This window comes from Oxyura jamaicensis, chromosome 4 (genome assembly GCF_011077185.1).
Source record: "Oxyura jamaicensis isolate SHBP4307 breed ruddy duck chromosome 4, BPBGC_Ojam_1.0, whole genome shotgun sequence".
NCBI lineage: Eukaryota > Metazoa > Chordata > Aves > Anseriformes > Anatidae > Oxyura > Oxyura jamaicensis.
In genome coordinates, this window is record NC_048896.1 from 72,223,009 (window position 1) to 72,236,072 (window position 13,064).

The following is a 13,064-nucleotide window of genomic DNA, read 5'->3' on the forward strand; positions in this document are numbered from 1 at the left end:
AACAGTCTAAATGTGCAATCAGGCCATCACAGAGTACATTAATACCACAATGTCTAAAGTACCATTTTAAAGTGTGCGGTCCTGCTAAGATAGAGGCAATACAGTTGGAGATGTGTAATATTCACATACATAGAAAGAAAGCAAAAGGCTCTATTTAAAATCTATTCGATGGTGGGACAAAGCTGGTTAAAGGCCAGGTACAGCTTTGGGCCACCACTACATGGTCCCATTGCTGAGAGGCTGTCTCCTCCAGAGGACAGCTGAGAGCAGAAGCTGTTTCCACTGCATAGAAATCAACTCTGGAGGAGCCTCTTTCTCTGTGATGACTGTGTTACACTCATAAAACTGGCCACAAGAGTTGCATCACCATAAATAAACCATTAATTTACAGTCAGAAAGATCAAGAGCAAAACTTTCATAGTCTTACTGGGTGCATCTAAGGCCAAACTCTTCTATTTTTATAAGCAAAGTCACTAAGATCAAACTGACAGCAGCAGCCTCATTTCTAAGCACATGCCTCCTGGTTTCACAAAGTCTGAGGCTGTTACTGTCTGTTACTGTTACCCATGATGCTGTTACTGTCTGTTGTTCACCATCCTCTTCTGTGTTTTTATCATAAGCAGGCAGCATACGAGGCAGAGGGCGAGGTGCAGCTGGTAACAGAGCCCCCGGACCCCGAGGCTCCTACCTGGGAGGGTACTCTGCCGGACGTGGCATATACAGCAGATACCATGAAGGCAAAGGAAAACAGCAGGAAAAAGGATACGAGCTGGTGCCCAACCTGGAATTACCTGCCGTCAACCCAGTGGCCATTAAGCCTGGTGCAGGTTAGTGCGTGCAGTTGGGTTGGCTATGCCTGCGGGGTGGGGGGAACACAGAGGTGGATGGAGACCATGAGTCCAAGACCAGCCCATGCAGTGCGGGAGATGGTCCAATGCCTGGCTCCACCTGGGCTTCCTGCAAACAAGCAGTAGGACAGGGGACAAGAGCATCTGGGAGCTCTTCAGTCCAAAGGAAAAAAGAGCTGAAGCTGCATCCACCCTTCCTATCTCCTTTTGCACCTCCTCAGGAGGAAACAGACTTTCCTCTTCATCTAGTCTTGTACACTAGAGCATGGTGACTAAGAGCAACTGTTCTCTCCCCAAATTTCTTAACTGCTAATTTCACCCTGGGCAATTGCCATCCCAAATTTCCAGCCAGGCCAGAACTCTCCCCTGCTCAGTTCTTATTTCTCCAGTTCCATGAATTCCCAGTTCAATTTGGGAAAAGGACCTGGGGCTTTCCCATGGCAGGAAAGTCCCTGGTTAAGGAGAGCTCCTCCATCACCATCAGCAGTGTGAGCAATGCAGGTGTCCTGCCCACAGCCACCAAGCAACCTACAGCAGACCTCTGAGCTCTGCTGAGCTGCAGGGAGCCAGCCTAAGGGCCAGAGCAGGGTTTGCCTCTTTCTGCCACATCCTCAGCTGAATATCCAGCTTTTGCTTTTTTTGCAGCCTAAGAGGTGAGGGTGAGAGGGGCAAGCTCTCTTGTACAAGTCCTCTGGTTTTCTCTCCACTCCTCTCCCCATGCAAATTTTAATTGCAGACCTGAACAGTGTTGAATACTAAAGTTGCAGTGGTTTACCAGGACGTTTCATAATGTCAGTGGAAACTACAACCTGCATCCAATGAAAACTGTGGAGAGTTCACAACAACCGCATGAAATAATGTGAGAAGAGGTTTAGAGAAGGAGGAATGCTGTTAAAAGATAAGAGCCATTTCCAGAGGAAGATCTGAGGCTTCCTGAGAAAACTACCCACTCACAAACAGAAAATATTACTGCTGTGCGTGTTCGTAAAGATACTTCAGGAATTCCAGGTGTTACTAAAGGATGTTTGAAAAGTGGTTTTTGAAACACATGCTTGACTTTATCCTAGTATTTATTAGTGGTGTCTGTGTAATTAATTCAACCACCAAACAAAACCTGAATCTCAAGTCTAAATGTTTCTACACTTGAAACATGTTCAGATTCCGATCTCTTTATCTGGTCTTCCCATCTCACATGTTTCCAGCACAAGCCGTGAGCACAGAAGCACTTGGTCTCTTTTCCCCAGCCAGACCAGCTGATCTGGTAAAAGGAACTATGTGTGAGACTTACCTCTGTTATCAAAAGGAAATTACTCTGAAATCACACTACCAGAATGGAGAAGTAGAGATGTACTGACTATGCAAAGTTTCCATCTCTTTAGAAATATCTTAAAGCTCATTTCTTTACAAATGGTTAAGAAACTTTTGAAACATCACCCCAATACCCCAGTTGCCTGCTTCTGCTTTTCTGCCAGAAGCTACTGCAGAACTGAGCACTGAACATGTGAGCTTTCTGCCTTTTCTTCACTGGGACATTATCCCGGTTGTTTAAAGCACTGATAAAATTGGGGCTAGCTGACCAGGTGAAACTGGTGTAGAAGGAGCACTGGAAAAGGTCACAGGCAGAAGTCTGTGCTTGAGATAATGGGAGATCACTGGAGGTGGAAACATCTCTGCCTGAAAGGTAATCTGATCAGATCCCTTCTTGAAGTCTCCATGATCAAAACGAGCATACTACTTGCTGGGACCTGTCCTGCCCACAGGCAGAATTGCACACTTCTATATTGCTAAGTTTCGTCCCAGTGAAACAAAACTGTGTGCTAATTTGGCTTCATTTCTGACTTAATGGCTGCCCCTCTCATACTTGCCAACATCACCTCTTAGTCCATCATTTATTACTTACCACATTTTCCTTACAGATACCCTTCCTGCTGAAAGGCTTCAGAGCTGAAGGCTGAACAGCATGTTATGAGGCAACAATGGAATTACAAATGTGGTTATTGGGAATGTCTAGCAAAGCACATTTCTTCCCTAAGCAGTGCGTGAAGGTCCCCTAGAAGCACTGACATACTCACTGCCTCTGAACACACAGTTATTCTGATCAGAGCATTTTCCCTTCACCTGGAAGACCTGAGCTCTAATTATTTTGCATTGTCCAATTTTGGCTTGAGGAGCATTCTCTTAAGAGTAATTTCTTTTTTAGTGCCATTAAGCAAACTGATGCTGTACCAGAAAGATGGGATAAAATATATTTAGCTAAGTTAGCCCTGGGAAACGTATAATAGTAAATCAGCTGGTATTTCACAGGGTTGGCCAAAGGACAGGATATAGACTGGGCCAGTTGCTGCCTGCAAGTTCTGCAGTACAAACTTCACCTTTCTTTCCTGAAGTAACCACACATCCCTCAATCTCAGCAGCTGGAGCAGGAACCTTGTTGGGGCAGTAGGTGCTCCCACCCATCTCTGTGCTGAGGACACTCTTCGCCAGAGAGAGGAAGGTGATAGTCAGAAGGGGCTATGTAAATCCAGGGCAGTATTCTGGCCCTGAGACACCTGTGCCAAGGGGACAAGTACTGGGCAGAGCAGGCAGCACCAAGCCCATCACCATGCACAGCTCCTGAGCATCAGCTGTGTTGCTCTGACCTGCAGGGAGGGTAGAGGTAACCCAGGTCCCTCACCGGCACATGATGAAAGCAGCATGGGAGAGCTGGCATAGCCAGGAAGGAGGGCTGTGTGCTCTTTGAGATGAGGCTCTGGACACCCTCTCCCAACACACCCGATGTCTCTGGTCTCTCCTAGTGGCCATCCCTGCGATCAGTGCCCAGTACTCCATGTTTCAGGCCGCGCCACCAGCCAAGATGATGGAAGATGGCAAGATCCATGCAGTTGAGCACATCATCAACCCAATTGCCGTCCAGCAGGACCCAGCCAGTGCAGCAGCTGCTGCAGCAGCCGCAGCCGCAGCTGTAATACCGGCTGTGTCAACGCCTCCTCCCTTCCAGGTGAGTTCAGGGTCATCCCAGTACAGCTCAGGGCTGATTTCTGCTCCTGTTATTTTGTCCCTTTTGCCCAGGATGTACAGAGAAATTCATCTCATGTAACTTGAGACTCATCTGGAGCTTATATCTGGCAGCTCAGCTACACCTTATATAAATATATATATATATTATAAGGCTATAAAACATTAAGTGTATAAAAATATTAGAATGTATCTAAAGGACGGCAACAAAGATGGTGAAGGGTCTGTAGGGGAAAACGAATGAGGAGTGGACCTTGTCCAGCCCCGAGCAGAGCAGGCTGAGGGGAGGCCTCATGGCGGCCTGCAGCTCCCTCACAGAGGGGAGTGGAGGGGCAGGTGCTGAGCTCTGCTCTCTGGGGACAGCGACAGGACCCGAGGGAACGGCATGGAGCTGGGACAGGGGAGGGTCAGGCTGGGTGTGAGGGAAAGGTTCTGCACCCAGAGGGTGGTCGGGCACTGGGACAGGGTCACCAGTGTCATGGCACCAAGCCATGGGCACTCAGGAAGCGTGTGGATGGTGCTCTTAGTTACAATGTTCGACTGAGGCTGCTCTCTGTGAAGTCAGGAGTTGGACTGGGTGACCCTCATGGGTCCCCTCTAACTCAGGACTTTCTACACCTCTGATTCCAGGGCCGCCCCATAACGCCAGTGTACACCATGGCCCCCAACGTGCAGAGGATCCCCGCCGCCGGCATTTACGGGACAAGTTACGTGCCATTCGCGGCGCCTGCCGCAGCAACGGCGACGATAGCCACGCTACAGAAGAACGCGGCCGCCGCTGCCGCCGCCGCTGCTGCTGCCTATGGAGGATATGCTGGCTACATGCCTCCGGCGTTCCCGGCTGCCACCATCCAGGTGCCCATCCACGACGTCTACCAGACGTACTGAGACTGTCGCCACGGAGGGCGGCAGAGAAACAAACACTGAAGGAACACTTTACTATTTATGAAGAACGTGCCTGCTGCAAAACAGTAATGTCTGGACTCTGTAAACTGATGCAGAACCTGCAAGTGAAGAATGTCAAGGAAAAAACGTGTTTGAAATGTTTTCTACGCTTGAAGTTTTCACTAACTTTTTTAGGCTATTTTTAAAATTTAACACGCCTGTATTCATACATTTCTAAATGACCTCAATGCATTCAGCCCATCGCTTATGTGCATTTATACGCATCATAGTGGGGTTGCATAGGGTCTTTTTTTTTTTTTAGCAGTTATATTTTCAATATATTTGTGGTATGAAGGTTATTTTTTAGTAACTTCTGCACTCCAGAGATGTCTATTTTGTAGTGCCTTTAATAATATATCAGCTATATATTAAAAAGCACACCTGAGCAGCTAGGGAAAGTTTAAACAATATATTTTGAAGAATATATTCAATATTTAAAGAATACGTACCTTAGATTTTTTTTAAGAAAATAAAAAACAACGAGTATCTTATTTAAAAAATGTTATACTGGAAAGTGCAATTTGAAAAATGTGCAAGACCTCTGCATTTTTGTGCTGGCATTAATACAAACTGTTTGTTATCATTTGAAATCAAAAGTACTAATACTGTCTTTTTGGAAAGAAAAAAGAAAAAAAAAAGCCTCCTCACACAGACCTCTTCACGGTGTGATTAGCAGGCTTATAATAAGCAAAGGAAAGGCTCTGAGTTTTCCTTAAGAACTGGATTTTCTATTTATTGAAGCTACCTGTAGTTCAGCCTTGGAGCACGTGCAGAAACAAGCACCTGATATTTCGTGCAAGGTGTCTTGACTTCAATCTTCATCCAGTATAAAACCTAGGCTCTTTTTAAATGCTCTTTATTTTATTCTTTGAAGTAAATGCTGTAGTGACTGAGAATGTAAGCTGTTGTAGGCAAGAGCACGCCTGCTCCTGCCAGCAGGACGCACAGCGCTGCTTACCCATAGCTTCATCATGTTCTGTGAGAAATTTCCGAGGTACTAGGGGTGGTAGTGATACTGGAATTAATACAGCAGGGCTGGCATCCCTCCCGGCCTCCCTTCCACACCCGACTCCAGTTCTCCACACCTGGAGTTACACATGCACATCAGGGATGGGAGGGATCGGACCTGATGATTTTAAGATGTAGAGCTTGTAAATATACATTTTAAAAGTCATTTTATGTTGCAAATTTACATGGTATGTGGTTTGCCACAAAACAAAGGCAGTTTATTTCGATGTTATAAAAAAAATGTTTTATTAAGAAGTAAATATATTATTGCAGTGTTTTGTGGCCTGTTTAAAGGCTTTTATTTAGTAGTGCAGTGAATGTAAAGTATAGTAAAATGCTAAAGAAATATCTTGCCCATTTGATGAAGAATGTCAGCTCTGCAAACACAACTCCAGTGAAAGGAGGTGTAAAGCAGGGACTGAGTAAACCATTTTGCTTTGCTTTTTATGGTATAAATACCAACTGAAGGGGTTTCATATAAAGTATATTTTGACAACTGAACCACTTCCAGATCACCTCCAGCTCAGTAAAGTGACCTTCTAATGCATATTTTTCTTGCCTCAAAATTGAGCGGTTGTTTTTTAGGTGCTCTTACTCAGCAAAGCTGAGCTCTATTTAAAACTGTCCAACTGCTATCAGAAGCACTGTGAGGAAGTTAACCATTAAGTTGGACTCTGCCCCTCTGTGCCCCTTCCCTGGAGGCTTTTATTGTCTGTTCCAGAGCTTTTGGAAACACAACCCTTAGCCCCAAAACCTGAAGTCCCTGACTGTTTTTAGGGTGAGAGGAGATGAAGCGGGCAGGGCCTTCCAGGAAGACCCTGGTAGGGATGCTCAAAAAGTGCTGGGGGCTCCCGCTAAGGCTTTGTACAGCTCAACACTAAATGCCACCATGGGTTGAAGCACATCTCAATGGCCTCCAGGCACAGTGGGCTCTGTGGTCCCCTTTCCAGCCCCTCCACCACAACCACGGCCAACTCAGAGGAGTGACGAAGGGCGATGGTTGCCCTCCCACCCATCCTCTCCCCACTGGTTCCTGTTGCTTGCAGCAGGGACAGAAAGGAACCCAAAGAAGGTGAGCCTCCAGGCCACCACACCAAGGCAGGAGTAGGCAGGACGTGGGGCCGCAGCCTCCCACCCCCTCTTTTCCACTTGCTTCTGAACCATTTCATGTACACTACTACTGAGGTAAGTCTGATAACTTGAAATGTGAACATCTTTAGGTTAAGAACAAACTATTCAAAGTTATATATATATATATATTTAAAAAAAAAAATGAAAAAAAAAAAACAACTAGTGTGCCTTATTCTTGAAAGAGCTGATATTTTAGGTGTTTTATTGTATCTCTGTTTTCTGTACTGTCGGAAGCCTCTGAGTTTATTTAGTTCTTGCTCTATTTACGGTACATTTCTAGGATGTAGTGAATAAAGCATTCTTTAAAAACAGCGACTGATATTTCTTTGTAACATCCCACTGCCAGGTGAAGCCTGATGCTGCATAGGCTTCCTGGTGGGCAACATGCTCCCTCTGAGCTGGGGAGGGGGTGCTTGGGGCAGGAGGGCAGCGGGGTGCCACAGTCTGCATCCTCGTGGGCTCCTCAGGGAGCGGAGATGGCCTGGAGGACAGGGCCCATCCCAACATGTGTATGGGGCCCCTCCCCATTCTTCCAGCAACCTCAGATCAGCCCAAAACTATTTACACCCAGCTTAGAGACCATGCCTGGATGTGAATGGAAGAGATGAAGCTGGTGTCTCCCCATGCTTTCCATTCACCAGCTGCACAAAAGCCCTGTAATCTCACTATGCCATGTAACCCCACTCCCAGAAGCCCTGGGAGCTGGCACTGAAGTGCCCTGTTGAGAGAAAACAGCATCTCAGCACGCTTCAACCTTCAAAAGCAGTCCTTTCAGGCACAGATAGCTAGGCTGCACCTCTTGGCTGCATTGCAGTCCTCCAGAATACCTGTTTGCTTCCTTGCTCTAAGTCCATCTGAAGAAAATTTGCTGTAGATACCAAGTCTTGGGAGAAGAGCAGTGTGAGGGAGCAGAGTTAAACCCTAAGGCAAAGCAGAAGGAAGGCAGAGGTGGCTAAAGCAGGCATTAGCTTTAGTGAATAATCCCAAAAGGAAGGAGACCAGAACAAATATTGCACTTCCTTCTATGTCCCTCAATGGGAAGCAAAAGTATCTGCAACTTACTCTCTTTAACCATCTTTTCCCACAGTGCCACCAGGTTAAGGCATTTCATGATAACATGCCTTGGGCTTACTGGGAGATACTAATCATGAAAGGTTTCCCTGTCTTTATTTTCTTTTCTTTTCTTTTTTTTTTTTTTTCTTTTTAATTTGTTTGTGTGTGTGTGTGTTAGAAATTGAAAGGTTTTGGAAGAGTAGGATTTGGGGATGGGAGACAGTCACCTAATTTCACTTGTTTTCCTTGCAGATTTGGGGAGTCTGCATGTCCCAGCAAAAATCCCCAGAACCAGGTTACTGTGTCTTGCTCAGAGAATGGATAATCACGATGCTAAAAGCAGCTTTCAAGGAGATGTAGTCACATTAGGACTTTACCTGCCAGGCAAACTACCAAGTTACACAGGAAGACTAATGTTTCCCTGCAGTTCCTTGCTGACCTCACCACTCCCTAGAGGTCCACCTCCATCTGGAGATGGGAAAGAAACACAAACCACAGCCCTTACAGGTGTTCAGAGCTAAGCTATGCACTCCACAGACATCTTTGTCCAAGTGAGATGAAGAACTGTGCCACACTAAGATGTTTTAGTGGAATTTTCCTCTTTCCCTTTATCCATGCTATCCTAAATTAAAATGGATCTTCACAGCATGCTCTGGCTATTTCTAAACAGACACTTCACAAGAGAATTTGTTATTTTCCTAGATTGCTGGTTTCTTATTTCAGTGTTGTAAGATTGTAATTAATGATTAACCCATCATAAGGTTCAAATATGCAAGTCATTCTCGGGATATTAACATAAACAATGCCAGACAAATGCAACTGTACTTTTAAGATGACCTTGCTGCCTCAGGAATGTCAGGAGCTCTACCAAGGCCTTGGGCATCGTGACAACTCAGAGCATTGCCAAGTTGATCCCATTCCTTCTCTGACCTTATTTCTTGATGGTCTTGAACAGCAGACGTGCCCTGCTCTGGTTGGTATCAACTTAAAGTGCTAAAAGTAGCTTTGACTTTTTTTCAGGAAAGAGCACACGTTAGTACCCCTGCGACACAGCGACTATATAAACACATTGACAAGAAATTCAAGTGGATTAACACCACTCTGATATTGCAACATCTTATTTGTATAAGCACTAGAGCTCAAAGCATATACAAAATGCATTTTTGGAGCATCTAAAAGGCATGCAGAGTATCCTGTGTTCTGCTTTGTGACCGGTGCTACATGTGTAGCATCTCTGGGCTGGGTCCTCAGCAGCTACTGGCAGAGCTTGCTGCTCCCTTGATGCATATCAGCCACAAAAGTGGCCCGTCGTGCTGACCTGTAAAACAAATAAAGGCCAGACCTACCTCATAGCAGGGGAAACCACCTCTGCTGTGCATCTGAAAGTCAGCAGAGCCAGGTTTTATGCTTCAGTGTGTCAATTAAATGCTGAATCACACTTGACTGAGTTTCAGGGCTATGTCCTGCCTGGAAAAGAAACAGCAGGAAGAGTGTTGCAGGGAGAAAGTTGAAGTTAGGAAATGAAAAAAGCAGTTTTGTGCATTAAGTCCTTCTTTTTTAGCATGAAGACAGGCACCATGCGATTACAGCCATTCAAGATGCCAAAGAGCAAAGAGAATATGGAAATTTTCAGGAAAGTGGTACAAGCCAGACAGTAGAAGTATTTCCATACAAAACATTTTCTGTCAAGCTGACAAATTAGATTAGATTATTTCTTCCTCCAGCCAGAAGGCCAGGACTGGTGTTTGCTGGTTTCCTAATAAGAGAGAGAAACTCAACCTTGTGGTCCTTACTGGGGCAAAACTAGAGATCCTGCTTGCAGGAGGTGACCAGTCAAGGGCTAACTCTTCCTTAGAAAACTGTGCAGGAAACAGCTCAAATGTGCTCAGACTTGTCCCATGTGCACCAAACCGCCCCATCTTTCCAACATGGTGATAGACGTCTCCATCTGAACAGGCTGTGTTGGGTAATGCCCTGACACATGGCAGACTCTGAGGCTGCTCCTCCATCCCCATAGGTGTACCCACAGCCACCTTTCATTTAGATGGAAGATCAGTGGACTGTGTCCCGTCCCTGTTAAAAAGCCCTGCTATCATTCCCAAGGGTATTTATAGAGGCAAGATCACAAACTCTGCTTTGGTTGTGGGTTTGTGCCTACCCTGACAGCTCCCATGCTTCTGTATGTGACCAGGTTGTATGGTGGTCACCAGACAGAAGCAGTGCCACATTTCATGCTCTGGTTGCCCATGGCTGTACTTTTACTTTGAAGCACGATATGCTTTTGTTCATTCTTTCTTACCTCTTTCCAAACCACTACATTTAATTTTTGCCAGAGGTGAACAGGTCTGGCTGCTCTTTGAGCCTGTCCTTGGACGTGTTTGCAATGTCACTGAAGTTCTGTGTCAGCTTGGCCTCTGCCTGCAGTCCCCTTGCTTGTGGGAAGTGGGAAGCCACAGTTAACCAAACGATCTCACTGAAGCGTGACAAAACCTGCAAGCAGCCTACACAAGCCACGGGAGTGACCTCAAGCTAGCTTGCTGAGAGAGAGGCATTTAAATTGGTCAGAAGCAAAGCAGCCTGCACTTACTAGCAGTTCATTTGTTCCAGAGCTTTGAAACAATAACTGCAACAAGCAGTTCTCACTCCTGTAACTAATCTGCGGGTGACAGACCTGGGTATCTTGCGATCACTCGACAAGGCATGCGATAACAAGGGATTACTTATTAAACCTGTATGCCTGCACACAGGACATCCTTAGTTTCCTTAGACTGTGACTTTTCAGCTGCTGTCCCTTACCGGAGTGTTTTTCAGCCACGTGGATAAGTGAAGGATTCCCTCAAGGCCTGGCTTCACTCCAGGCAGCCAGACACCTCAGCTCACCAGCTTTTGTGTGGGACACACCACAGCCAGCAGTTGCAAGGCTGGCCCCCGGGCTTGCACCATGGAGGCACCTGCAGTTCTCCAGGCAGGAGCAGTGCAGATGCTGAGAGCACAGCAGGGTGCATGGGAGGGCCCTGTGCTGCCCAGGCAGGGCTCTGGCAGGCAAAATGTTGGGGTGCACCAGCACCTCATCAATGATCGTGTCACCAAGGTGTTATCCAAGCAAGAAAACTCCTGATCTCCTTGCCCTTTGTCATTGTGTAAGTGGTCCAGGCTTCCCCTTCAGAAACCCCACACAGTAAGACAAGGAAGCAGCATCCTTTGTGGGCAACATTTTTACTGCCTCCTTTGTGGGAGGAACGACATGTACCATCACTAGGCCCCTACAATTAGCTGCTGAGGCAACAGCAACAATATCTGGCAAGTTTCTCAAACCAGGCTACCTCCACCAAACCTCTGCTACCATCAGCTGGAGAGCTTCTTGCCACCACCCAAAGTGTCGCAGCAAAGCCTTGAGGAGGCTGCACCAACCCACGCTCCGTGCAGACACACCTCCTCCCACGGTGTCACTGTTGGCCATGCCCTGACCCCGCAGTGCTGCAACAGGACCTGGAGCACACCCAATGGCCCTCGTGCCATGGAGGAGCCCCAGGAAGCATGAGGAGAAGTACATCATGATTGCCCTACATCAGAAATGAAAGGTGGGAAAGAGCATGATGTCTGACTCAGACTTGCAGCCTGAGTCATGAGGCGAGGCATTTGAGAGAGACCAGAGGAGACACACCTGAAGAATGCACCACGGCTATCATCGAGACAAACTGGGAAACTTGACAATGGGGTGGCATCCTGAGGCTTTGGTCTGTGGGAAAGCTGATCAGATGGGAATGGGCATCACACCATAGCAGGGAATAAATCCTTTCATGTCCTCAGTTTGGACGCACATCCCTCCCCACTGGAGCTGTCCCCCCACAGAGGGAGTGCAGCTCCTCCACACCAATGCACACAGCATTGGCCTGTCAAACTCAGGACTTTGGCTGGGCAAGCAGGTAACATCCATAAAGGACAGGAAAATGTCTTCATTTCTTTTCTGTTTTTCTCTATTGAGCACTGAGAAGGACAGCAATATGAGCGTGTTGGCCACACACTCCTCTTTCCTCCTAGCAGCCCTGAAGGGAGATGCACAGAAAGACTGATCTTGTTTCTGCCAACAAATCCTGTGTTAGTCTTATAGCCAGACCTCCCCAGAGAGATGTCCTGCTCCATCCTAAGCATGATTTTTTTTTTCACAGGGTCCCACAAAACAGAAATAAATGGAAGAAATAATTCTGTCTGTCTCTTTGGATCAAAAAGCTTATTTCTCTTTTGCCAGGGAATATACTGAAATCTGATTCACTCCAAGAGATGGAAATAGCCAAATACATGTATGAAAATGCCTGAAATTCAAATGAGGATTTTTTATTCACCAGTGAAGTAGAGGGATGCTTTTCAAATGGCTCTGATGCTGAGCGGTCCTGTATCTGCAAGGTGACTGACACCATCAGTAGCAGTAGGATCATTACAGACATCATTACCGCTGGTATCAAAGGTGCAACGCTAAGTGCATCACAATTTAGGAAATGGTTCTTTCATCCCTGTAGGCACCATCAGAGGCTCATTCAGAACCCATCACATGTTTTCCATGAAACCAGACAGCGTCCGTACCCTGTCCAACAAGGCGTTGCCAATTGTACTGTACATGAAATAGTTACAACACACCGCAGTTAGCATTGTGTTTTTCCTGTTGGTTTCACTCTTCTCTCATATGAAGCAAAAGAGGATTTCCGTGGAGCACTGACCCCAGCCTGGGTCCCATACCAGGCTGGGATTCACCCACGAGTAAGTGCTTCATCTTGAACTGTACGGGTAGCAAAGACTCGGGCTGAGCACAGTGTCAGCATGTCTTCAGCATACACAAGCACCCCTACCGCTCAGAAGTAATGGATGGACACTCACCACTGCTGGGGCTGGCTTCAGGTGAGCTCCAGCCACAGGGCTCAGAAGTGCTGAAGCCCCAGGATCTGCTTCAAGTGTGACAGACGTGAGCCTACTGCCTCTCCTCTGGGGGCACAGAGCATTTCCTACATATTCCAGTGTCTCTTTGGAAGTAACGATGAAAAAGGCTCTTTGTAAAAGAAGCTAAATTGC

The 13,064-nt window shown here is 46.5% G+C and overlaps 1 protein-coding gene across 8 annotated transcripts in view; it reads left to right on the forward strand.

The window, feature by feature from the left end:
- Positions 1-7,258, forward strand: part of RBM47 (RNA binding motif protein 47) — a 76,929-nt gene extending 69,671 nt beyond the window's left edge. For 7 of the 8 annotated variants that reach the window (XM_035325378.1, XM_035325377.1, XM_035325381.1 and 4 more), the window contains 3 exons: positions 621-827; positions 3,644-3,846; positions 4,494-7,258. In XM_035325378.1, coding sequence (XP_035181269.1) covers positions 621-827; positions 3,644-3,846; positions 4,494-4,751 — 668 coding nt within the window. In that variant the 3' untranslated portion in view covers positions 4,752-7,258. The remainder of the gene's footprint in view (positions 1-620; positions 828-3,643; positions 3,847-4,493) is intronic. The other variant, XM_035325379.1, reaches the window with a different exon arrangement.
- The last annotated feature ends 5,806 nt before the right edge of the window (positions 7,259-13,064 follow it).